Below are 23,367 nucleotides of genomic sequence, written 5' to 3'. Positions count from 1 at the left end.
GGCTGTACCATACACCATTGTTTGGTTTACATTAAGACAGGATTTTGTTCATGGTTTAAAATATTAACTGTAGAATGTATTACCAGAGTGTATGGGGAAGATAGGACAAAACAATTCTTTCTTCTATTAGTTTTTGTGAATTTAGTTCTTGAAGTTGTGAATGAATTAAAGGTCAATTCGTGGTTAGTCAGGCAAGACAGATTTACAACCAAAGAAAACTTTGATACAAGAAAAACAATCATTCAATTAGTCATGTACTTTAATTTAGCTTAAAGACAAGAAACACAAGCCACAAATTCAGCTTTTGTTGCTGTCAGGGTTTTAAATGGTTACATCCTGAAAGTTGAATTGTTGTTCTGTAGTGTTTCCGTTGCAAGGAGACATTTCCAGTGGAAATTGGTCCATGTGTTACTTTCAGCCCACTCATATTAGTGTCCCTGTCTAGACCACTGGAGGACGCCCCAGTACAAAATATTCACATTCTTCTCATAGTGGCGTTAAGGACACCATATTGATTTTGTAATATATTGTCTATTTCTAACTGTAAGACATTTCAGAGATTTACTGGGACAAGTTTCATATCCTTCGGCCACCTTTATATTTTCAAAACAAAGCAAGGGGTCCTTGTGAGATCATGTTTCATATCCTGCAGACATCTATTTCAAAACAAAGACCCTCTGAGCACAAGTTCACTTTAGCATCAGAGACTTAATATAGATAGTTATCAAATGAGCTCTGTGTATGTTGTTTATTACATTGTGTGTGTATATTTTCAAAGAATAAATGCTGTGAAAAATGAATACTGTTTCATGATTTGGGAAAAAATGTCACTGTGGTGGCTTTATACAGTATGTGACTCATGTTATCGTCTCTCTCTGTGTGTGTGTCTCTCTCTCTGTTTCTCTCTCTCTCTCTCTCTCTCTCTCTCTCTCTCTCTCTCTCTCTCTGTCAAACATCTTCAGCGCTGCCAGCAACAGCTGCTCATTAAACCTCGAGTCCTTGAGCACCGAAGAATTTATTTGGTTGAACATAAACATTCATTCATGTTAATTAAGTTATGAGGATTTATGTTATTATTCTTTGCAGTACACCAGTTTATTTGTGTAAGTTGTTTGAATCTATATGTTGACATAATGACACAATTAAGGAAAATGTGTATGTAGTTACTGTAGTACCATCAATCCACAAACACGGAGAGGCTCAGCTTCAGTTTGGCTTGAAGAAAGTGTCAAGGTCATGTGGCAGCCATCTGTCAAACATGCAGTAATAAAACCTTTCTAGCTCTCTCCCGGATGTTTCCGCATCAGTAGCACACAGAATCGCTGGTCTGATGTCAAACTGAATCCAATAAAGTCATGTTCCAATTACTAAACTTTTCAAATAGTTTTAATTTGTAAATGTATGTTTGGTAGAACATACTGTTGAGCCTTTCAAGCAATCAAACACCTGAGCCTCAGCCCAAATAACTTCTCCTTCCTGTGTGTGTGTGTGTGTGTGTGTGTGTGTGTGTGTGTGTGTGTGTGTGTGTGTGTGTGTGTGTGTGTGTGTGTGTGCATGTGCCAGAGTTTTTGTGTTTTTTTTGTAAGTCAGACTGTATCATTAAATCTCTCCTGCTGCTCTTCAGGATCCATCCTAATTGGATGTCTGACAGTTTTGACAAGAGTAGCCCAGATTAAACGACTTCAGGAAGAGATGGCCATTAAGTAGACACAGGTCATTGATATATACATTATACCCTGACGGGGATGTGGCAGGCACAGTACACTTAAATGATTTCTAATTGCTCAAAGGTGGGGAGCATTTTTGTCCCAGATTTCTTCCATGGTAGGCCCAAAACAGGAGGAAGATTGGACCATGTCTGCTTGAGAATTGAAGAATAGCAAGTCTGAGGTGAGGTCGATTTGCGTGAAGATTATTACATTTTAGTAGTTGTTTTTTTAAACAGCAACAGGGCGGTTTCTTATTCTACTCATTCACGCAAAAAAAAAACGTTCCTGTGGAGCAAAGTTAATTGCGGTTGTAAAGTAAAATGCCGGCTGAGGAGAGTGACAGCGGGTAAAAGGCCACATGAAGTATAGCTGCGCAATTAGGCGGCTGTTACCGTGTTACGCACAGAGTTTGAAGAAGCACGAGCCACATGAAGCATAAAAGGCATCCACAAGTTATTGATTATTCAATGTTTAAAATGGCAATGTTGATATTACTATTCATGTCATGCCATTCAGTGGTTAAAATAAAAAAGCAATCCCCGTTATTGAGTAAATGAATCTCTGCAGCCCTCACAGTCAGATCAGCCAGTAGCCTACACTGTGACGTGTTTCCATGCAAGGTGCTCATTAAGAGGGACGTTTGGTTTCTCTGACGTGTGTATCAGTCCTCTGACGGCACCGGCCCCCTTTTTAAGCCTCAGTAAGTCACCCGGAAGACCTCCACCAACGTTGCACTTAGCTATTCCTCGCGATGCAAAGGGGTGGAAGAGGCTCTTAATAAACCTTCAAACTGTTCTGCTCTCTGTTTTCTGCCTAAGGTGCTCCAGCACATGACTCTTGAAATACTTGAGGTAAGTTTTGCATGTTTTTTAAGCTTTTCTAACCTGTTTAGGTAAAATCAAACAGGTTTATTATCAAATTGCATTTTAGACGATGATTTATTCTTAATTTGAGCATGATCAAAGTGGAGCTCGTATGTGAGAGTTCACTCTCTACAGTATAATTTGGATAAGGCTGTCTTGAACCTGGTTTGGTTTCATTTTTTGTCATGAATTCTGTGCGTAATTTGAATTTTACGCGCATCTGTCCGCGCATAGATGGACAGAATGAGAGGTAGAAAAGAAAAAAGTCACGAAATAGCTAGACCAACTGTGATTTTTTTTTTAAACCAATTCTCACGGTTTTATTTCATTAGTGCGTAACTTCACTCAATTTCATTTATGTTGGGAATAATCTGTGTAGCCTATAATTTGATTGAATTAGTGAATGTAGCTGGCACTTCATGTATTTGGCTGAAGGAATAGAAAATGACAAAATCGAGCCTCCAAGTTTCTTTACAATATATATATATATATAGTGAGAACATATATTGTATATAGTGAGAACATATATTGTTCTATATATATATATATATATATATATATATATATATATATATATATATATATATATAGAACAATAGAGGTTTATTGACATTTTTCACAATTAAACATGTGTGCACATTGTACAGTTCCAAACTTACAGAAGTGTACTTTGACCACTCAAGTCTTCTTTACAATATTTTCACTTTACTTATTATGATAGGCTAATGTAGATTGACGATCGCCACAAATTACCTGTCCTGAGTTAAAAGCCACATTTCAGGGCCACAGGCGCGCATGGAATATTACATCGGCAGGGTAAATTCCCTCTTTTGGGGGACAAAAGAACCTCTAATCCAACTAAAACCTGCTAAAAATCTAACCTTTCTATCGATTTTAAACGAACCTAAAAGGTAAAAATGTTGCAGAAAATGAAATGCCCAATGATTGTTTTTATGATCCATAATTACTTAATTAATACTGTATTTTACTTTATATCTGACCCTCTTCTCTCCGTGCGCCAAGCAGGTCTCCATGCCCTCCCGTTCCTAGCGGGAGACCGGCGCGACTATGACCTTCCATGTAGAGGGGCTTGTGGCTATCGCGATCTTCTATCTACTGATCCTGTTCGTGGGCATCTGGGCGGCATGGAAGAACAAACACTCCGGGGAGGCGGAGGGCACCGACCGCAGCGAAACTATCATGGTCGGAGGGAGAGACATTGGATTATTTGTCGGTGGATTTACCATGACAGGTGAAGTTTGTATTTATTACTCAATAACACTGGGATTTTAGTAGCTTTGCCCGTTTTGCAAGGCTTCAAAATTAACACTTGGGTCTGTTTTAACAAGTTTAATCATTCATTCTTCAACGTGTGAAGAATCAGCTGAAGGAGTAAAAGTGAGAAGAACATTAGTTTATTTTATTTATTTTTCAAAACATTCTAGATTTTCTATTAACACAAATGCCAAATACAGTAGATGTGATTTTGTTTCTCTAGTGGTGACGTGTGTGTGTGTGTGTGTGTGTGTGTGTGTGTGTGTGTGTGTGTGTGTGTGTGTGTGTGTGTGTGTGTGTGTGTGTTTGTGTGATTTTCAGCGACCTGGGTTGGAGGAGGATATATCAATGGCACAGCTGAGTATGTGTATCTGCCTGAATATGGTTTGGCTTGGGCTCAAGCTCCCTTTGGATATGCCCTCAGTCTTGTTGTGGGTGAGTGCTTTAAAGGCCCAGTGTGTAATGTGTTTAGTTGTTCATTATCAAAAATCTGTGTTGCCCGTTCACAAACTTGTCATTTTTCATGAATATTTACCACCACCATCAATTCCAAGTATTCCTTTTGGCTTGAAATGTAACATTTGCATGAACTGGGGTTGACGCTCCATATTCATGCGCCATCTTGAAATACATTAGCCGGTAAGGGACATACAGGACATACTGATCCGCCTTTCGCATTTTCGCTGTCACATGATAAACTCACAGGTGCTGCTAATCCTGCTAATGGGTATTGTAGCTTCCCGGCCCCGGCAAGTTTGAAGAAGGAAACATGGAGGACCACACGTATTCAAAATCCAAATTTCAGGAACAGGAGTCTTCTTCTTCGCCCAGAAAAAGAAAAAGGATACTGAAAAGAGCAAGAGACCGGCTTTTTGAAGCGTGACGGCTACCGTAGCTGTAATACGTACTTTGAACTGCGTGGTGCGAGAGAGCTGATTGCGATATATGATCTCAACGCTAGAAGGGAGAAATTCCTACACATTGGACCTTTAAAATGCTGGTTTAACATTACTTGTAAGCAGAAGCATAACAAGGGAGTGAGGGTCCTTGATTATACCCATTTACACTAAAACACACTCACTTATTTGACCACATACCTGATTGAAATGATTGGTTTGGGTGTTAATCAAACCGTCACCAGTGGTCCTCCATTGATACTTCTGAGGGGGAAGTTTTAAACCAGTTTGCTCAAGTATCAGCCTCTTTTGTATGGTTATGTCAATTTTAAGAAACAGTCCAAAATTAAACCATGAATATCTTGGGGGGGGGGGGTTACAACCCCCAATAATCAATACTGGCCAGTGCAGCCCCCCCCCCCCCCAAAACAAAAACAAAACAACAACAACAAAACAACAACAACTATTATAATTGCCTTTACATAGATAAAGACATTCGCCCCATCACTTGAGGTATAAAAGGCACAAATTGTTGCAGAAAAAATCACCAGAATGCAGGAAATGAAGTGTTTGATATGCTCAAAATTTCAATTTTGCTCAAAAGTGGAGCTCTCAACCACCCCCCTCCCCCCCCCCCCCCAATGTTGAACCCAAAGTTATGCCCTTGATGAATATATATGAATGTACACTTTGGGATTATAAAAGGCAGTTAAGTCTAGATTTAGGATAGATGGTGGATGGTGGGTGCCTCAATTCCAAGCCTGTAATGTGTCCACTCTTTCTCCCAGGTGGTCTTTTTTTCGCTAAGCCCATGCGCTCTCGAGGTTACGTCACCATGTTGGACCCGTTCCAGCAGAAGTATGGGAAACGCATGGGTGGCCTCCTCTTCATACCTGCACTCATGGGTGAGATCTTCTGGTCTGCTGCCATCTTATCCGCCCTTGGTAAGTTTCAGTTCCTATCTACAATAAAATGAAAGATTCTTGTGGGCAACACGATCAAAGTGAGTTTTTGTCTATATGATGTTGCAGTGGCCGTAATATCTTTTTGCTCATGACCTTAGGTGCTACCCTGAGTGTGATCGTGGACATGGACATTAATGTCTCAGTGGTTATCTCAGCACTCATTGCAATCTTTTACACTCTGGTTGGAGGACTTTACTCTGTGGCCTACACTGATGTTGTCCAGCTCTTCTGTATCTTTATTGGCCTGGTAGGTTCATGTTGAGCAGAAGTTAAAAGTAGATGATTACAACTAGTGTAATTAGATACCCTTCTTGAGTACATTTACTGTATTTGTCGCACATAATTTCGTCGCACCTTGACTTAAAAATGCCAAATCATTATAATATATTATAATATATAAAATAGTCACAGATGCTGCAAAGATAACTAATGTGGGGTAAATAAAGAGCTACATTTATAATAACCATTAAACCTACACGTGTTTGTTGTACTGTTTTTGTTTCTGGACGTCTACAGTGGATCAGTGTCCCTTTTGCTTTGACCAACCCTGCGGTGTCAGACATTACCGTTACTGCGGTGCAGCAAGTGTACCAGTCGCCCTGGAGAGGCAGCATCCAGAAGGGTGACACCTGGGTCTGGATCGACAACTTCTGCCTCCTGGTACAGCCACCTTATTCATCCCTCACTTCATCAGAATTTAGTCCACTGAGACTAATCTGAAGCTCTAACACTGAGTGTATCAATGAACCAAATACCATCACGCTGCGACTATTTGTTGATTGTCAGAAACTTCTTCTGTGAGTGTCATCTATGAAGTGTAAAACGACAGCTCTCTATCAAATCATTTAGTTGAACCTCATGGCAAGGAGCTTCATGCACTCTGACATTACTGTCTTACATTTCTTCTCATGTTAACTGTGTTTTTTGGGAGTTTTTTCTTATCCAAACTGAGGATCTAATGCTGTACAGATTGCCTTTGAGGCAAATTTGTGATTTTGTGCTGTATAAATAAAACTGACATAACTATGTTGGGGTTGAGTTCTGCGAATTTAATTCACTGGTCTAAATCTACTGCAGATGCTTGGAGGAATACCCTGGCAGGTGTATTTCCAGAGAGTCCTGTCAGCCTCCTCGGCCACCTACGCCCAGGTCCTCTCCTTCCTGGCCGCATTCGGGTGCCTCGTCATGGCTGTGCCCTCCGTTCTCATCGGGGCCATCGGGGCCTCCACAGGTTCGAGAGCTTAATACATGAGCTTGCATATGCACAGCTCTGAGTGTGTTTTTGTTTGGAGGTGGGGGTGGCGGGCATGTTGCCCTTAGATCTGAGAGAGCCTGGTAAATAGCAGCTGGTTTACCTCATCCATAATGAAGCATCAATCCATTTAATAACCATGCTGGCTGTGTAAATATTACATTAGAGGGAGACAGGGGACCAAATTAGAGGTTTGATCTCCAGATTTTTAGGCGTCAGATTCATCTGTGAACATCTGAATACACAACTTTGTTTTTGTCTTGTATTAACATGAAACTGATAAACATGAGCTATCATTACAAACTTAAAATGATGAGATTGTTTTCTATGTCTTCATAAAGTAATATTTTATTCGTGAGGCTTCAAGTTCATCCTTGCTTATTCCCATTATCCATAAAATGTTGTTTATTTGGGTATAATGACGCTAAAATTGTAAAAACAAAGAAAACTAAATAAAAAAGAAATATTGCATTGCTCTCATATTTCATTTTATATCTTTCCCTTGTTCAGACTGGAACCAGACAACATATGGTGCCATTCCTCCGAAAGAGAAGGACCAAGCGGACATGATTCTACCCATCGTGCTCCAACACCTCTGCCCTCCATTTGTCTCTTTCTTTGGCCTGGGTGCAGTGTCTGCAGCTGTCATGTCATCTGCAGACTCCTCCATCCTTTCAGCGAGTTCCATGTTTGCAAGGAACATCTACCAGCTTGCCTTTAGACAGTCGGTGAGTATGTCATGTGTGTGCCCTGAAGTCATCTGACAAAATGTTTGGCTTGTTTATGGCTGTTCTGCACATGTATGTTACAATCCTTTTTCCACTCCTTTCTGTCTCCTCAGGCATCTGACCGTGAGATTGTGTGGGTGATGCGTATTACTATCTTTGTATTCGGCGGCCTTGCCACGTTGATGGCGCTGGTGACCGGGACAGTTTACGGCCTCTGGTACCTGAGTTCAGACCTGGTTTACGTCATCATTTTCCCCCAGCTGCTCAGTGTGCTCTTTGTCAAAGGCACCAACACGTACGGCTCTGTGGCTGCCTACCTGTGCGGCATGGTGCTGCGTATAGGTGGAGGTGAACCCTACCTGCGTCTGCCTCCTTTCATTTACTACCCTGGCTGGACCACGGAGGAGAGGATACACCACATTACTGGAGAAACGGAGGAAGTCGTCATCCAGAAGTTCCCCTTCAAGACCGTGTCTATGCTGGCCTCTTTCCTGGGTAACGTTGCTTTCTCCTACCTGGCAAAGTACCTGTTTGAGAGCGGGAAGATTTCACACAAGTACGACTTTCTGGATGCAGTGGTGTCCATGGACAGTGGAGAGATTATGGATAAGACGACGCTTGTGACTCGCAGCAACAACATCGGGTTGTCGGAGATGGCGCCCGTCAAACCGCGGCTGAGCGTGACCTTGGCGGCCGCCTTCACGCGACGCGACACATTGCCGGCAGAAACAGTGGAGGAGGAGGAGGAAGAGTCCAGCCCTGATTCCTCCCACCATGATGAAAAATGAAGAAAAAACTAAATAGACAGAACACGTTGAGTGAACTGACGGAGAACTGGTTACTATGTCAGATCCTCCAAAAAGAAGTAAGAGACAACAGGCAAACATCCTCCCTTTGGGACTACAAAAGTACCACATCCAGCATGTGGTGATTGGATAACAACCACATGTCAGGATATATAGCGTAGACGCTTGCTGATTGTCCAGACATGAAGTTGTCTTTCTGTGAAGTAAATCAAACATTCACTCATATAGTATTTATGCTGTAGATAGAAGGGTGTATGTATAGTCATCCATTTTTTGAACTGGCTACTTTAAGAAAAGTGTGTTCAGATAATTTGATTAATTTTATTTTGATCCGTAATGAAAAAGCTGATCAAACTGCAAATGAGCGGAGATTAAAAAAAAGAAAGAAAAAAAAAAGATGCTGCATACAGTTTCTACTGTGTGGTGAAATATTTGATCAGAAAAATGACAAGGAATCAAACACATGGCAGGTACTTACTAAGAAACGACTGACAGCACAACCATATTTTGGAAGGAGGGTTTACTGTACATACCAATTGGATAAAAGCAATAACACATACACACAGTTTAGCACCTGTGCAGCAACTTATAAATCTGATTGTGTGTGTGAGAGAGAGAAAGAGAGAGAGAAAGAGAGAGAGAGAGAGAGTTAAAGTAAAATAGATCATCAAAAGGAAATGATGGCAAACAGGATATTTTATAGCTTTAATATGTCATATCAAACCAATACAGTTATGTTATGTGTAATTAACATTTGTAGCACTGAAATAATTAGGTTTTGATTTATGAATGAATTAATACATTAAATAGACTGTAATGTTAAAAAGTGAAATACGTTCAACATATTAACCAAAGCCCAAAACTAATTTAGTTTGATTCAGTTTTGTCAGGCTTTTCATGATTACAGATAAACACGTCATGACTGTGAATCAAGAGAGAAACAACCCATGTATCATGCTGAGTAGAAAATATACAAGCAGTAGTGACGGTAGTTGACTTGAAGCATTAGCTAATATTCTCTTTATTAATGTCAGGTGTAGAAGCAGTTTTAATCATAAGAATCAGTGTAAATTAGTGTTTAAAAATGATCTCGTATTCAACTGCCTTAATGAAGCTCTTAAAAACAGTTTTATTTCCACAGTTCTGCCTGGACTCTGGTCAGACTGCAGCGAACAAAGACTTGAATAAGAATGTAACCTCTACAAAAAGATCAAATTATCTCAAATAGTGTACTTCTATTGTACTTATTGTGTCTGTTTTTGTTTGTGATTTTGCAAAGTCAAACAGTAACTGTTGACAACAGCGTGGCGGCAGGCCCTGCTTCACAGATTTGTTGTAAACAGCAGTGTACAGATTATTTTCTCTGTGATGTGTATGTTTGTATGAATATGGAGAGAAAAATATACACATAGATAACAGATCATGCTGTTTATTCATATAAGATAGAAAGGATGCTGTCTAAATGTTTATTTATTTTTGATGTTATAAAAGATGAAACAATAAAAAAAAGAACAAATTATTTCAGGAAAATATATAAATTCTACTTTTGGAACAAGATCAAATTGGTATTTCACTTGTTTCTGTTCACTGACTCTTGTTAAAAATACACTGTGAATATTCCAAATGTGGTTTTACTTAATTTTCTTACTAAATTGGATTTTAGCATGCAAATTTTATTTAGCTGTCTTTTTTTTATTGGTCATGATGCTGAAACATGAAAAGCATCGTGGACATTCTGTGGCATCTCATTTTTTAAAACAAAGCTATATTCTCTTAGGTTCAACCAAAAAGTGATTCTTCACTGTCAGATTGTTGTATGTTTATAACTTTAGAGGCCTGAAGAGGTCATTTACACAAAAAAAGACCAAAGGCCCTTTTGTGTTGCAGACAGTTTTGTCGGCTTTCCTATTCTGTTAATCATTTTCAGATGTATCTTAGGGCCCATTTTAAGGATTTCTGTTTTATAGGAATATTTTCTTTTCTGTGTGTAACTTTAAGCTCATATGAGGTATCTCAGACTTCAGACCTTCAGCTGTCTGTTACAGTAAAATATATTTCCTTTCTTTAGAAAAAGGCTCATATTAACTTTGCAGTCTGTTCAAGCTCTTTCTTGTCTGTCAGGCCCTTCAGCTAGCTGGATGGTAGATGCAGAAAGAGAACATGTCCGAAAACGTGACTGAAATTACAATCGCTTGGCTTGCGTCTTTGTCCCCCCTCCACGGCCACAATGAAAGACAGCATCTTAAAATAGCTCTGGCTCTCCGGTTATTTACATTACCTTAAGTGCTGTACTCTCTGTCGTCTGGGACTCGGGGAGGAGCCACCCAGGGGTGGGTGGGGCTGCTGTTGGTCAGGCAGGGAAGATGGATTCTGGGTCGGGGGTTAGAGGGGGTGTAGCTTACTGGCACCCGTTGCCATAAAATCCACCAACCCTGATGCGCAGGAATGACGCAGGTGCCCCACCCATCCATCGCATCCTCCTCCCTCCATCGCTGGCGTCCTTTCGGACGTCCTTGAGAACTAAGACCAATCCCATAAAAAGAACCGAGGATGGGGGAAGAGAGAGAGAGAGTGTCCCATCTCCATTCATAGAAAGTACCTCAGAGAGCACTCATGATAATTAACAATTATGAAGAAAAACTGTCACTTGTCCAAAAGTCAATCCATTTATTTAAGGCTTCGGGGTGAGGAGGACAATGTTGGGGGATGGTTTTTGCTTTCTTCTAGAGAGATTTGGATGTAAACCAAAACAGATTCATTCGTTCATTCATTCATTCGTTCATAACGACTGGATATATTCAGAACGTCCTATGATGCCATTCCAGGAGTCATTGATATTTGGCCAGTGCAGATATTAGTCCTGCATTTGTAATAATATCTACACATTTTGTAGACGTTTGTTTTGATAGAGCATCCTCTTCTCTTCTTTTATGTTTACACATAAGTGCTCCGAATGATGTTTGTTTTGCTTTTCCATTTATTTAGAAACCCATGAGGACTTGATCGCCTAGTCACACAAACTGAAAACTACCCTTCCAAACCTCTCGTACAGCTGCATTTTTACCTTCCTTCTTGGTCTGGATGAAGATTCTTTAAGTGTCTAATTAGGTCCCAAAAGGAGAACAAGCACCCTTTAAGCTCTGGCCGACATGTTTAAAATTGGCTATTTGAACCATTTTTCCTTCACTACATTTTATCTGCTACAGTTGTCTGGCTTATTTTCCCCGACCAACCTTGAGAGATAAAAGAGAATTCTGGGAATCAAGGTCCCACTAGAGCACTTTCCCTCAATATGGACACGAGGAGATGAGATTACAGAGAGCAGACGGTGTATTCAGATAGACATCTAAATTGCTGGAGTCAGGCATAGCTTTAGAGAGCAAAGAGACTGTCCATGGATCACACTGCTCGCTGGAAATGTTTGTGATATGGAATGTTTTTTGTTTAACTTTTAAAAGCTTGGAGTAGCCTGAGCTATGATTTTCTTTGGTAAATTATATCTTATTTCAACTAACATAATTGGCTACCAGTGGCTTAGCACATAATTCTGGGCCCTGTAGAAAGGCATTTTCTATGGGCCCCTCCCCGCATCCACAGCTATTCCTTCTAGCATCTTTTTGGGCCCTCCTCACATGAGGGCCCTGGTTACTCAGTCCCCTTTTTCCCCCCGGTCCGACGACCCTGTTGGCTACCACCTTACATAAATTAGGGTGAACTCTGCATCAACAAATGTACAGTGTAATAAAATCCACGATACAAGCAATAACAGAAAGTCAGAGAATATGTGTCTTAACAAAACATCAACATTTAGATTGAATTAAGGACTATAGAGTACAACAAAACACATTTTCAACAATATCATGGTAGAGCAAGCAGGTAAATGGAAACTCATGTTGTATGTTCAGTTTAAAGAGGCACTCCACCAACTTTAGATTTGAAGATCAGTTAACTTATAAGGACAGCTGTATATTGTGTGTATGTCTGCAATACAAACTGGGGGTGTGGAGTTTGAAAGATGGGCATTTACCTGCCAGGGACTGTCTAATGAAAGATTACTGAGATGCATTAAGAGAATTTAGGATCCCACTTTTTAAGGCTTGACTCGTACAAGCTCTTCAAACTTGCACTTGAGTGGGGTACTGTCTTCAATCTCAGAGAGCTTTGATCTGACAGAAGCTCCAAACAGCCCCTGCACCCATCATCACCATCCTGTCAGAACTGTTCATGAGGCTTTAAGTTTCCACATCACACTTGTGTAAAATTGCATACTGGACCATGATTGGCCTTCACATGTCACAAAATCATGCTTGTACGTACACGTCTGAAACTCCCATCGTCAGCAGATCCAAACGGCCATCATTTTGCACAGCGAAGGTCAAACATCCAAGTGCAGTAACAATATAGAAAACACATTTCCGAGTGGACGGGGGTTTTAATATTTCTTGTTGTCAGTAGCGAAAAAAAAGTAAAAAATGCGTGATCTGAACATGATGTAGAGCTTAAGACATGGTTTCTGGATCAGAGTGTCTCTTCTCCAGATGGCGTGACACAAGGCAGCTCATATTGCATCTGTGGTTGAGGCACCATCACGTCGGCGGGCCACTATTTATGTCCCTCTTAAGTAATGCCCCCTGTAATCTAATTGAAAGGCAGCTAATTGAAACACAGGAAGAGGGCGAGGGAGGGAGAAAGGCAGAAGACAAAGAAGTGATGTAGGTACAAGAAGGAGATATAAGAATGTATGTGTGTGGTATATCAGCATAAATGTTGATAAAAGAGTTTTTACTTAAATGGCACAAACATACAGTTTTTTTATACACAAGTACAGACACATGCACAAACATAATGCCATGTCTAATTGTTTCCCACATATCTCTCCATCTCCTCCATTGGTCTTTCCAAGCAGCTGAGGAGCATCTTTAGCAAAATGAATGTAGCGGCTGCTCTAATCGAATCAGCCACGAGAACCTAATTATAGAACCGGCTTTGTTTCACTCGGGCCGGCTGCAGGTAGAACTGTCTGGGGCTCAGCACAAGAAGATTCCTAATAAGTCAGAACCATGAATCAGCTTCACTCATATGGAATTAGAGCTGGGATTGAAACTGTTACTCAGATCCTTACGAGACTCGGTTTTACAAGTGGTGGAGAGCCGTCAGCTCCAATGGATCAATACGAATCTAATTGTTTCTAATTGTCCAATGGACCTGCATGTATGGAGAGTCAGTGGGGCAGAGATTGAGAAACAAAAAAGACCTCTTGCATGTGAAATTCAAGTGCAAAGCAACAGTATTAAATGTATTAAAAAAAAGATGATGCAAAGTTACTGTTACAGTATTTACCAATTGATTTGGCTCAGTTTTCATAAAAGAGTTTCAATCTGCAAACTTTTTTAGTGCAAAAAAAGCCAAGCCTTGAAGTTTGCAAGAGTTTCTCCCTATTTTAACAACAATGCCCTGGTGAGCATTGCAACATAATTGCTAAAGACTCTACCACATTTCTGATATATGAGTGAAAAAAAAGAAGCAATGAAAATGATTTCCTTTTAAACCGTTTTAAAATGTTGCAGTTTTTGAGTGTCTGTTGCTATGAATGTGTAGTGAGTACAACATTTGGGCAAATTGTTGTTTAATGTTATGTGCTTTACAACCATACAATATCGCTGAACTTTAGCTTATTGTATTTAAGCTTTTTAAGACGTTTGTACTTGTATAACCATTGTGACAATAAACATCTTGAATCTTGTTTCATACCAAGGCCAGAGGAGCTTTAAACGTGAATGGTTGAAAATGTTTTTAAGTGCTGTTGGATTGTTTTTTGTACATGTTATCGAAGTGATGCTTGATGTCTTAAACACAAAATTTATGGTTGATACAGAACAGAGAAGGTGACTTGATGCAGTCCAAATCATACTTTCGCTGTATGAAAGCAGAATTTACTGTGGTTTAAAATTAGACTCTAAATTGCTTTTTTTTAATAATTTACAGTAATTCAGCATAATTCAATAAATAAAATGGAAGGCATTCTTACTCCTGTGCATATTTTTACATACCGACTACTGCATGCATTTTCCCCCTCATTGCTATTTGTATAATCTTCTCTGTAATGACTGTTGCAAACTCAGTTGTGATGTGAATTAGTAACTGTTATAGAGTAACTCTATATTCTGACTTGTGTTTCTTTATTCATATGAGGGCTGCCCTGCTGCACAACATGTTCCACTCGGTCCATCTCTTTTCTAAAGACAGCAAGGAAGGGGCACGTTGGATGGACGGTCATTTTTCTTATCCCATTGAAAATCAGTGGGGAGAATAATGTAGCAGCCACACACACATACACATACATACAAAGGCACACATTAGCCCCGGGGGACCTGTTCACTCTCCGAATGAAGAGGGAGGGAGGGTGGATGGGTCCCATGTGAACTATTCACATGCGCACACAAGGGCCCTTGTGGTGGTGGTGGTGGTGATGGGGGGTGGGTGACACAGAAGGAAACATGTGAAAATGCAGTTTCTATGTCATATCATTTTATTAATATAGCCATAAGATTTTAGACAAGAGAGAAATTAAGATTTTTTTTAAAATGTATTTTAAGGACACAAAACATTTGAGATTTTGTTAAATTTGACCTAATTAAATTCTAGATTTTGACTACAGTGTTATATTGATTTGACTGCAGGAGGTGCAGCATAAAGGGACAGTAATGGTGAAGCACAAGAGAAGAAACAAAGGACAAAGACAGGAAGAAAATGTTAGGAGGGTCGTCGTATCTCTTAGCTCATCACGACGCACATCCAGCCTCCAGCCCCACCCTGTCCTGTGTGTGTGTGTGTGTGTGTGTGTGTGTGTGTGCGTGCGTGCGTGCTTTTGAGCGTCTTTAGTATCACAACCAGTGCCCTGGCTGAATCTGAGCCAGAGGATCCATTAGAGCTGATTGAGGAGCACAAGGGTGCAGACATAACCCTGGGAGAAGGTGACGAGAACACACACGCACACGCACAAGTGCTCGCACACACGCGCAAGCGCACACACACACACACACACACACACACACACACACACACACACACACACACACACACACACACACACACCAATCCAGGCTAGTCACACAAACCATGAGTAAAACTAGAGCTATAAGCAGCTATGTCATAGCCATATAAAGACAGACACATGAGCACAGAGATGCCCATAAACTAGATCCACCATGTTAACGCATTTAAACATGCTCAAAGACACACACAGTCACGACCCCACCCACACACACACTCTTTTTCACAGCAGAGATTTTGAATTATCACGGCAGGTAAAGCACAGGTGTTAATAATATTAATGATGTCTCTGTTGTATTTAAGTGTTCCAGTAAGCCATGACAGTGTGACAGCATGCAGACTACAAGGACCCAAGAAGGGAAAGCTAGTAGAATACAGTAAGAAAAGTCAGACTAGATGTGTATGGGATATGGTGACATCCAATTGTGGGGTCAAGAAGAAGTCAAAGTGTGTTTTGGAGAAAGAGAGTAAGGACGAGTGTTTCCCTGTTGACAGAGAAGCAGAGAGGGTTTCTGCCTCTCGTCTGTGTCGTTGTGTTAGACAGGAGCAGGGAGAGGATCACTGGAGAGGAGCTGAGTGAGGGCGAGAGAGGGGAGACAACACATGGATGATGGGACGGGTGCTGTAGAGAGCACAGAGACAGTTTTGAGGAGGTCACACTCCAGCACGCTGCAGAGTGACAGTGTTTGGCTGGGTGTCGCATCAGGAGCTGCTCATGTCACAAGCAGGAGGTCTTAAAGGGGTGATAGAATGCAAAACCGATTTTACCTTGTTGAATAACGACAGTTCGGTGGGTAAATAGGACATACATAGAAGCTCAAAATCCCATTGATACCCGTATCCTCTGCAAATCTCACATTTTGAAACTGCCGCTGAATCACACAAAGCTGGAAGCTGACGTAAGCATCCCAACTCCTAGTCTTTGTCACGCCCCAACATTTGCATAGGCTACACCACTGACCTGAGGTCAGCTTAGTCTTCTGAATCTAGCTAGGTCATGCAGATCTCCAGAGGTCCGCTACTGAATTTCTGTGAGAAATCACAGACATCAAATTATGCGATAAATCAACTATGTAGAGGTCAAATATGGGCCGTTTTATGAAAATTGATGGCTAATTGAAAATTTTGTCTGACTGTGTGTCGCAGTTCAGCAGGAGCTCAGCAGGCTACGTGACAGCGGCCGGTGCTGCCTCGCCGCCCGGCGTGTCCTACTTCATAGACTCCGGCTCGCTGTGAGCTAGCTGGATCTCCGTCACGAAGGGAAGCCCGCGGCGCTCCATGACAGATAGATAGAACTTGGTGCCCACCTACCCCACTAACACAGAACGTTTAGGGAACGTTTAGGGAACGTTGGGGAACGTTAGTTTCTGGTTCCCTAAAGGTTAGTTCGAACCAAACCAAAAACTAACGTTTAGGGAACGTTCCCTCGTGGTTATAACGTTCCCTAAGCGTTAAGGGAACCAACCAAATGAAACGTTCTCCTGTGGTTGCACTGTACCTCCACACAACGTTCCCGTTTGGTTGTTTTTGGTTGTTTTTGGATGTTCTGAGTGCGGTTTTGAAAATGTTTATTTAAACCAGCTACATTTAAGTTTTTGAAATAAGCATATAAAAGGTTTGCAGTAACTTGATTTAGATTCACTCAAAAATGATTGGTCTTATAAAATCTAAGTAAGATAAACAACATAGCAAGAGAATATATTTATTTTTAGGCTGATAACAATTTTGTTAAAAATACTTTTGTGCTTGATTTTGTTTTTTTAACTGTATTAGGCGAAAATACTTAAAACAAGAATCTATCAATAGAACGATTTTTCTTTCATTTCACTTATCACTAACAAGTGGTTCAGTTCAGTGTACAAATCCAACTGTTACACCCCCACGCCAGTAGGAGGAAGACAGTGCCTCTGCTTTCAGGTGACCGATTGAAGTCCTGTCCTGACTTCCGTATACAACACCGGTATACTATACAGTATTAGCGTTTCCCAAAACTGCCGGGGCTATCGGCTCAAGCTAAATAATGGAGCTAGTTAGCTAGGTAGCTAGCTAACGTTAACGTAATATGTTATGTCTTACGATACATCCGAGGGCTGTATGCTGTAAAGCCTGTAACGTGGATGAGAGATAAAGCCATGGATGTATTAAGAGAAGTTCTGTTAACAAAACTGCAGGCTAACCTAGCACGACATAATGATTACACCGCCTTGGTTGTCTAAATACATCTATGGTTTATTTAGATAATGGTAATGGTAAGACCTCCAAGTACAGACTACTTTATTTACACAATTCAAATATTCTTTTTGCAATCAGTACAAATTGTATGGTCTTTTATTTCAGATGAATCCGTTCCACAAGCAAGAAAGCATTCCAGGACGGAGCGTGTGTCCGGAAGCCCTGTCCGTAAGTTAACATTTATGCATGCGTTTAAGAAACCAGTCATATTTCCTACCATGGAACTACTGACACTCAACCTGGTGCATATCACGTGACTGTTCTGTCTCTTCCTGCCTTTTTTTAGGTCAGCAGAAGTCACTGCCTCCACCACCTGCATGTACGTTTTTTTTAGTTTTTTTTTTTTTTTAGCGAAGTCTAATGTAACAGCATAGGTTCATCTTTTGCAATGACATGTGCAAGAAACCTACCATAAATTAACTGACCAATATTCATACCTACTTTCTTTTTAGATGAGTCAACACCACACAGGAAACCAGCCGGTCGCCCAGAGTTGGATGGGTCTATTGTAACGCAAGCTCGGCCTGCCACTTCATCTTGGGACCCGGTTGAAGGTACAGTGGCTTTGATTTTTCCATTTTCTTTTCAATACAATTTCATGACAAGGAACTTGAGAGTAACTTAACTTTTTTGTTGTTGTAAACAGCAGAACTCGTCACACAGGAGACGGAAATGAGAGGTAAGAAGACTCACTTAAGTTGTTCACATATGCAAGTATATAATAATATAATGTATTACTAAACTAACACCATTCATTTTTCCATAGCCTTGATGAGAAGCTGGATGAGCTGATCATGCTCTTAAGGAGCTCCCAGTCACCTCCCTCTGCTCCAGTTGATGACATGTTGCTGTCACCCTGCTCGGCAGTCACTGAGCTGCATGAGTTCTGACAGGAGTCTCTGTCCTAAGAATAACACTATATAATTGCATAAATTCAAATTTGTATTTCTATATGTTTTACAGCAACTTTTCCTGACAACCCTTGGGGGTTCGACTGGAGGTACTGCCATCCGTCGCATGCTACGTGCCAACCAATGACGTTCTAAAACCGTATAGCCTGCGGGGCAGAAAGGCAAAGAAGGTCTTCCAGGACCTGACAATCTGCAGAGTTATAACAGGCAGGTGTTATTTTATTGTTCACATCATTATTATGCTTAGCTTGGCTGATAAGAGGTTTTAATTTGACTTGTAACTTTGCTTCATTTTGACTTCTACTCTAGCGGCCTCCCAGAAAAACTTCCCCGTGCTGACTGCAGCAGATGTGGAGGACCCCACAGTGCTCCCCCCCCTCACAATATCCTAACAGACCAGTGTCAAAGGTGGACTCATTCAAGTTTCTGGGCTCCATCATTTCCCAGGACCTGAAGTGGGAGTCCAACATCAACGCCATCCTTAAAAAGGCTCAGCAGAGCATGTACTTCCTACGGCAACTGCGGAAGCATGGCCTACCACAAGAGCTATTGGCCATCTTCTACACTGCTGCTATCCTCCTGCCTCCTCCCCTCTGGCAGGCGCTACAGATCCATGCACAGAAAAACAACCAGACACAAGAACAGCTTCTTTCCCACTGCCATCACTATCCTGAACTGCTGATAAGTGGGGTCATCCACACTTTGGCCATTTACCTACACATTACATACTTTATCATTCCGATATGCATCTTGCACACTACATTTGCACTACATTGGCACTCTACATCCCACTCCATTGTTTTTTTTTCTTATTTGTATAGTTTCTGATTGTTATATTATTTTTTTAGGCCTTTTATATTTTTTGTATTTTGTTAATTTTATATTAAAGTTTTAAATCCCATCAAGTTTGCATGTTGCCTGTTCATTCATTCCTGCCAATATATAATAATTCATTCCTGCTCATGCACAGACAGTTTAAACTAATAATAAAATTGGTACCACAGTCGTTAGTTATTTAAAGGTTAGGGGAATGTAAAAAATAACGTTAGGGGAACGTTCTTTAAAAGTTACAACGGTAGGGGAACGTTCTCTAAAGGTTACAACGGTAGGGGAACGTTCCCTAAAGGTTGCAACGTTAGGGGAACGTTCTTTAAAGGTTACAACGGTAGGGGAACGTTCTCTAAAGGTTGCAACGTTAGGCGAACGTTCTGAGAACGGTCGATGTAACCAAAAACTAACATTCCCTAAACGCCAGGAAAACTTTCCATGGGAACCAAAAATTGTTACCTGGGTAGCCGCGGGGTATTGTTATAAACCAAATCTGTGGTAAAATGAATCTGATTTAACCATAGACTATAGGCTATGGAACTGGAGTGTTTCTTCAGAAACAAAATGGCTAACGTTAACTTGCTAACTGCTAGCTTATCTGAGAAGACAACTTTTGGTTCCCCATGTTGCAATGCTACCTGGTTAACAACAGCTGTCAGGGTCTCAATCTTCCCTGAAAGGATTTACCAAATATGAAAGCAGCAGGATAACGCTGTGAAATTGGGCAAATATATAGCTACCCAAACTGAATGGACACACCAAACTGAGGAGAACAGGTAGGCTATGTGCTCAGTCAGATTACCTGTGTTAAACTGTACAATTGTGTAATATGTGCACTGACTGCAAAGTGTTGCCGATTTTTCCAACTAAAAAAAACATTAAGTCTAACCCCCACATGTGTCACATCAACATAAAGCCTATGATGTCTTCTGTCAGGGTAAACAACCCTCAGCCCAACATGATGTAGGCTATGGCTTTAGACATATGAACCAAAACGCTATGGATAGATACCTGAAGGGGAACCCATATAATGAGTTCACAAGCTGCCATATCTCTTAACCTTCATCTTCTCTTGGAAATTTATGGAAAGCTAAAATTTACAACTTCCTTGATCCAATTATCTTCTGCCAGACTGTGAGGAAAATGGTAACCTTTAACGGCAATAACAGACACAAGGTCCAAACTGGACAGAGGACGACTATTAGGTGTATGTGGTGTGCAGAGAGAGAGAGAGAGAGAGAGAGAGAGAGAGAGAGAGAGAGAGAGAGAGACTTAATCATTGTATTTCATTATAGCAAAGTGTTTGTGATACACCTGTTTTTCAGTTTCAGTTGCTTTATACGGTGGGCAGAAAAACTGTCACACAGAAGAGCCAATGAATTTTTGTTTGGTTGCTTTTCTATTGGTGTTTTCAGTTTGTGGTGGGACATTTATGAATAATTCTTTTAGCAATTTCTTTAATAAATTGCAAATGGTGGCCGCTCATCGTTCAGGTGAATCAAAAGGTTGGATACAATGTGGCCTATAAGTACATTACACTTGTACATTCAAGAACAACCTGCTTCTTTATTTATTGTCCACTAGATGTCACTCTAATCCAAAGCTAGAAATGTCTCGACTAGGAAAGGCTGGGTGATACATTCATGTTCATGCTTTAAAACAAAAACTTCAAGTGTCAGGAAAGCAACAAGTGTTTGTGCTTTCAGCTGCAAAAGTTGGACATGATGTTATAACCACCAATAACAATATAGTATATCATATAATGTAGCTATAATATGGTGGCGGTGGTGATGTGCTGGAGAAAGACAAAATGTTCAAAGTTACTTTATTAGATTTATCAAGACATGACACAAAGTGTTTTTCTTTTATTGTGTTTAGGTCAAAAATGCATCAACATACAAATATTTGTAATTACATAGTTATTTCAAATGTTTCAAAATGTTTTCTGCTTATTGTAAAGCTTATGTTGTATTCTGAGTTTATTTTAAACAAACATTATTCCAGGATTTGGACTGAATATCCAGATGTTTAAAAAGATTTTTGCTTAAACAAAATCTTTATCAACATTTCCACTGTTGCATAATAGGCTATGTGTGTGTTATCCTTGAATTAACACTTTTGTCCACCAGCCAAATGGCTAGTTGTTTAAATGTACTATGTTTAAATTTTAGCAGCCGCTCAATTTGTTTTTTGGCTGGTGAGTGAAGCAAATCTACCAGCCACTTGCATATTTTACCCATATTTGGCTGGTGGATGGTGCTAATTTTGAACCCTGCTAGCTTTACTTTCCCATCAGATTGGCAAAATCTCAACAAAATTGAATCCATAATCATATTCATTTACTGTATCAACACCATTCTGATTGGTTTTTACATACCGTATCATTTCTGCAACCTGCAGCTGTGTCTCTAAGTGGTTCTGTGTTGTTCCATTATACAGATCTTGATAATTTTCTCTTACAAATAGCTGGTGCTTTTTATGCATCAAACTAAACATCTGAGATAACCGACCAATTATTCAGATAATGAGTGATAATGTCAGCTGTCCTCCTCAGCAGAAGTACTGGTGTGTGGACTGAAATACGAATACAGCCAACACTGCACTTCAAGAATAGATCAGAGTGTTAAGCTGAAATCGATCTTGGGTTAAGATGCATGTGGATTTGAGGAAAAGTATTTTCAAGGGATTGTGGCGAGACCACAGATCAGTCAGAATTTCTTACCTTTTTAAAGTAGAGGTTTTTGGTACATTGTGTTATTCTATTTTCAGTGCAGGGGTTTTACACACAAAGACCCCAGACACACTTATACTACCTCCCCTCTCAGTTGTACAGGAATGTTGGGTTCTTGCATTTCATCTTGGAAACAAAGGATTGACTCTGAGCCAAGGTGATGTAATCAACCTCCATTATATGAAAACGTGAGCGTTCCTGTCAAACACAGCGTAGACCTGCCTCAAATGCAGTGTTCAAATTCTCAGCTAAAACTTGGGAGGCCTGAGGATGAGTTTTATTCCTGGGGGAGCCTTGAAGAAAAAATGCTCCCCTGCCTCTCTGGATTTTGGCACTGCTTGATTCTTTAAATAAAACCAACACCACCTCACATGTTAGCAACGCTTTGAAGCCCATAATGCATCAAATCAATGCATCACAAAAAGTTACATCAAGCTTTTATAATGCATTACAAAGACATAATGTATAATAACAGCCAGAGGACATTAAATATGTTGACAAAACAATCTCACATTAGGGTCCATTTAGTAGCTGCACAGGAGCTTTCGATCAGTCTTCATGCAGATGGAGTTTGATAAGTTTTCTAAATTTTCATTTTACATATATATATGTATATGTATATATGTGTGTGTGTATATATATATATATATGTATGTATATATATATGTATGTATATATATACATATATATGTATGTATATGTATATACGTATATATATATGTATGTGTGTGTATATATATATGTATGTATATATAAGTATATATATGTATGTGTGTGTATATATATATACATATATATGTGTATATGTATATATATATGTATATATATATATGTATGTATATATATATACGTATATATATATATATGTATATGTGTATACGTATATATATATGTATGTGTGTGTGTGTATATATATATATATATATATGTATATATGTATACTCAAAAAAGAAACGTCCTGTCACTTTCAACTGCTTTTATATTTTAAGCAAACTTAACATATGCAAATATTTAATTTATATATAAACAACTAAGACATAAACTGAACAATTTTCACAGACATGTGACTAATAGAAATTGAATAATGTGTCCCTGAACAAAAGGGGGGGGGTCAAAAT

The 23,367-nt window shown here is 39.9% G+C and overlaps 2 protein-coding genes across 6 annotated transcripts; both read left to right on the top strand.

Annotated features, from left to right (window-relative positions):
- The first annotated feature begins 3,640 nt into the window (after window positions 1–3,640).
- On the top strand, window positions 3,641–8,489 carry slc5a7a (solute carrier family 5 member 7a). The gene is made up of 8 exons (XM_078257285.1): window positions 3,641–3,824; window positions 4,169–4,282; window positions 5,532–5,687; window positions 5,807–5,955; window positions 6,225–6,368; window positions 6,786–6,939; window positions 7,471–7,688; window positions 7,802–8,489. Exons 1-8 carry the CDS (start codon window positions 3,641–3,643, stop codon window positions 8,474–8,476), a joined length of 1,794 nt encoding a protein of 597 aa, XP_078113411.1. The 3' UTR covers window positions 8,477–8,489.
- An 8,987-nt stretch (window positions 8,490–17,476) lies between these two features.
- Window positions 17,477–19,591, top strand: LOC144522286 (uncharacterized). 5 transcript variants are annotated; one of them, XM_078257254.1, is made up of 7 exons: window positions 17,477–17,790; window positions 17,885–17,947; window positions 18,066–18,098; window positions 18,232–18,333; window positions 18,426–18,458; window positions 18,743–18,897; window positions 19,000–19,591. In XM_078257254.1, the coding sequence occupies exons 1-6, from the start codon at window positions 17,772–17,774 to the stop codon at window positions 18,823–18,825; spliced, it is 333 nt and encodes a 110-aa protein (XP_078113380.1). In that variant the 5' UTR covers window positions 17,477–17,771; the 3' UTR covers window positions 18,826–18,897; window positions 19,000–19,591. The 5 variants fall into 5 exon arrangements, with proteins under 5 accessions (XP_078113380.1, XP_078113371.1, XP_078113398.1 ...); XM_078257245.1 differs by having other exon boundaries at window positions 17,477–17,796; window positions 18,429–18,458; XM_078257272.1 differs by having other exon boundaries at window positions 17,477–17,796; window positions 18,429–18,458; window positions 18,546–18,897.
- Window positions 19,592–23,367: the final 3,776 nt, after the last annotated feature.

The sequence above is a fragment of the Sander vitreus genome, chromosome 1 (genome assembly GCF_031162955.1).
Source record: "Sander vitreus isolate 19-12246 chromosome 1, sanVit1, whole genome shotgun sequence".
Classification (NCBI taxonomy): Eukaryota; Metazoa; Chordata; class Actinopteri; order Perciformes; family Percidae; genus Sander; species Sander vitreus.
This window is presented reverse-complemented; position numbering and strand designations above follow the sequence as displayed.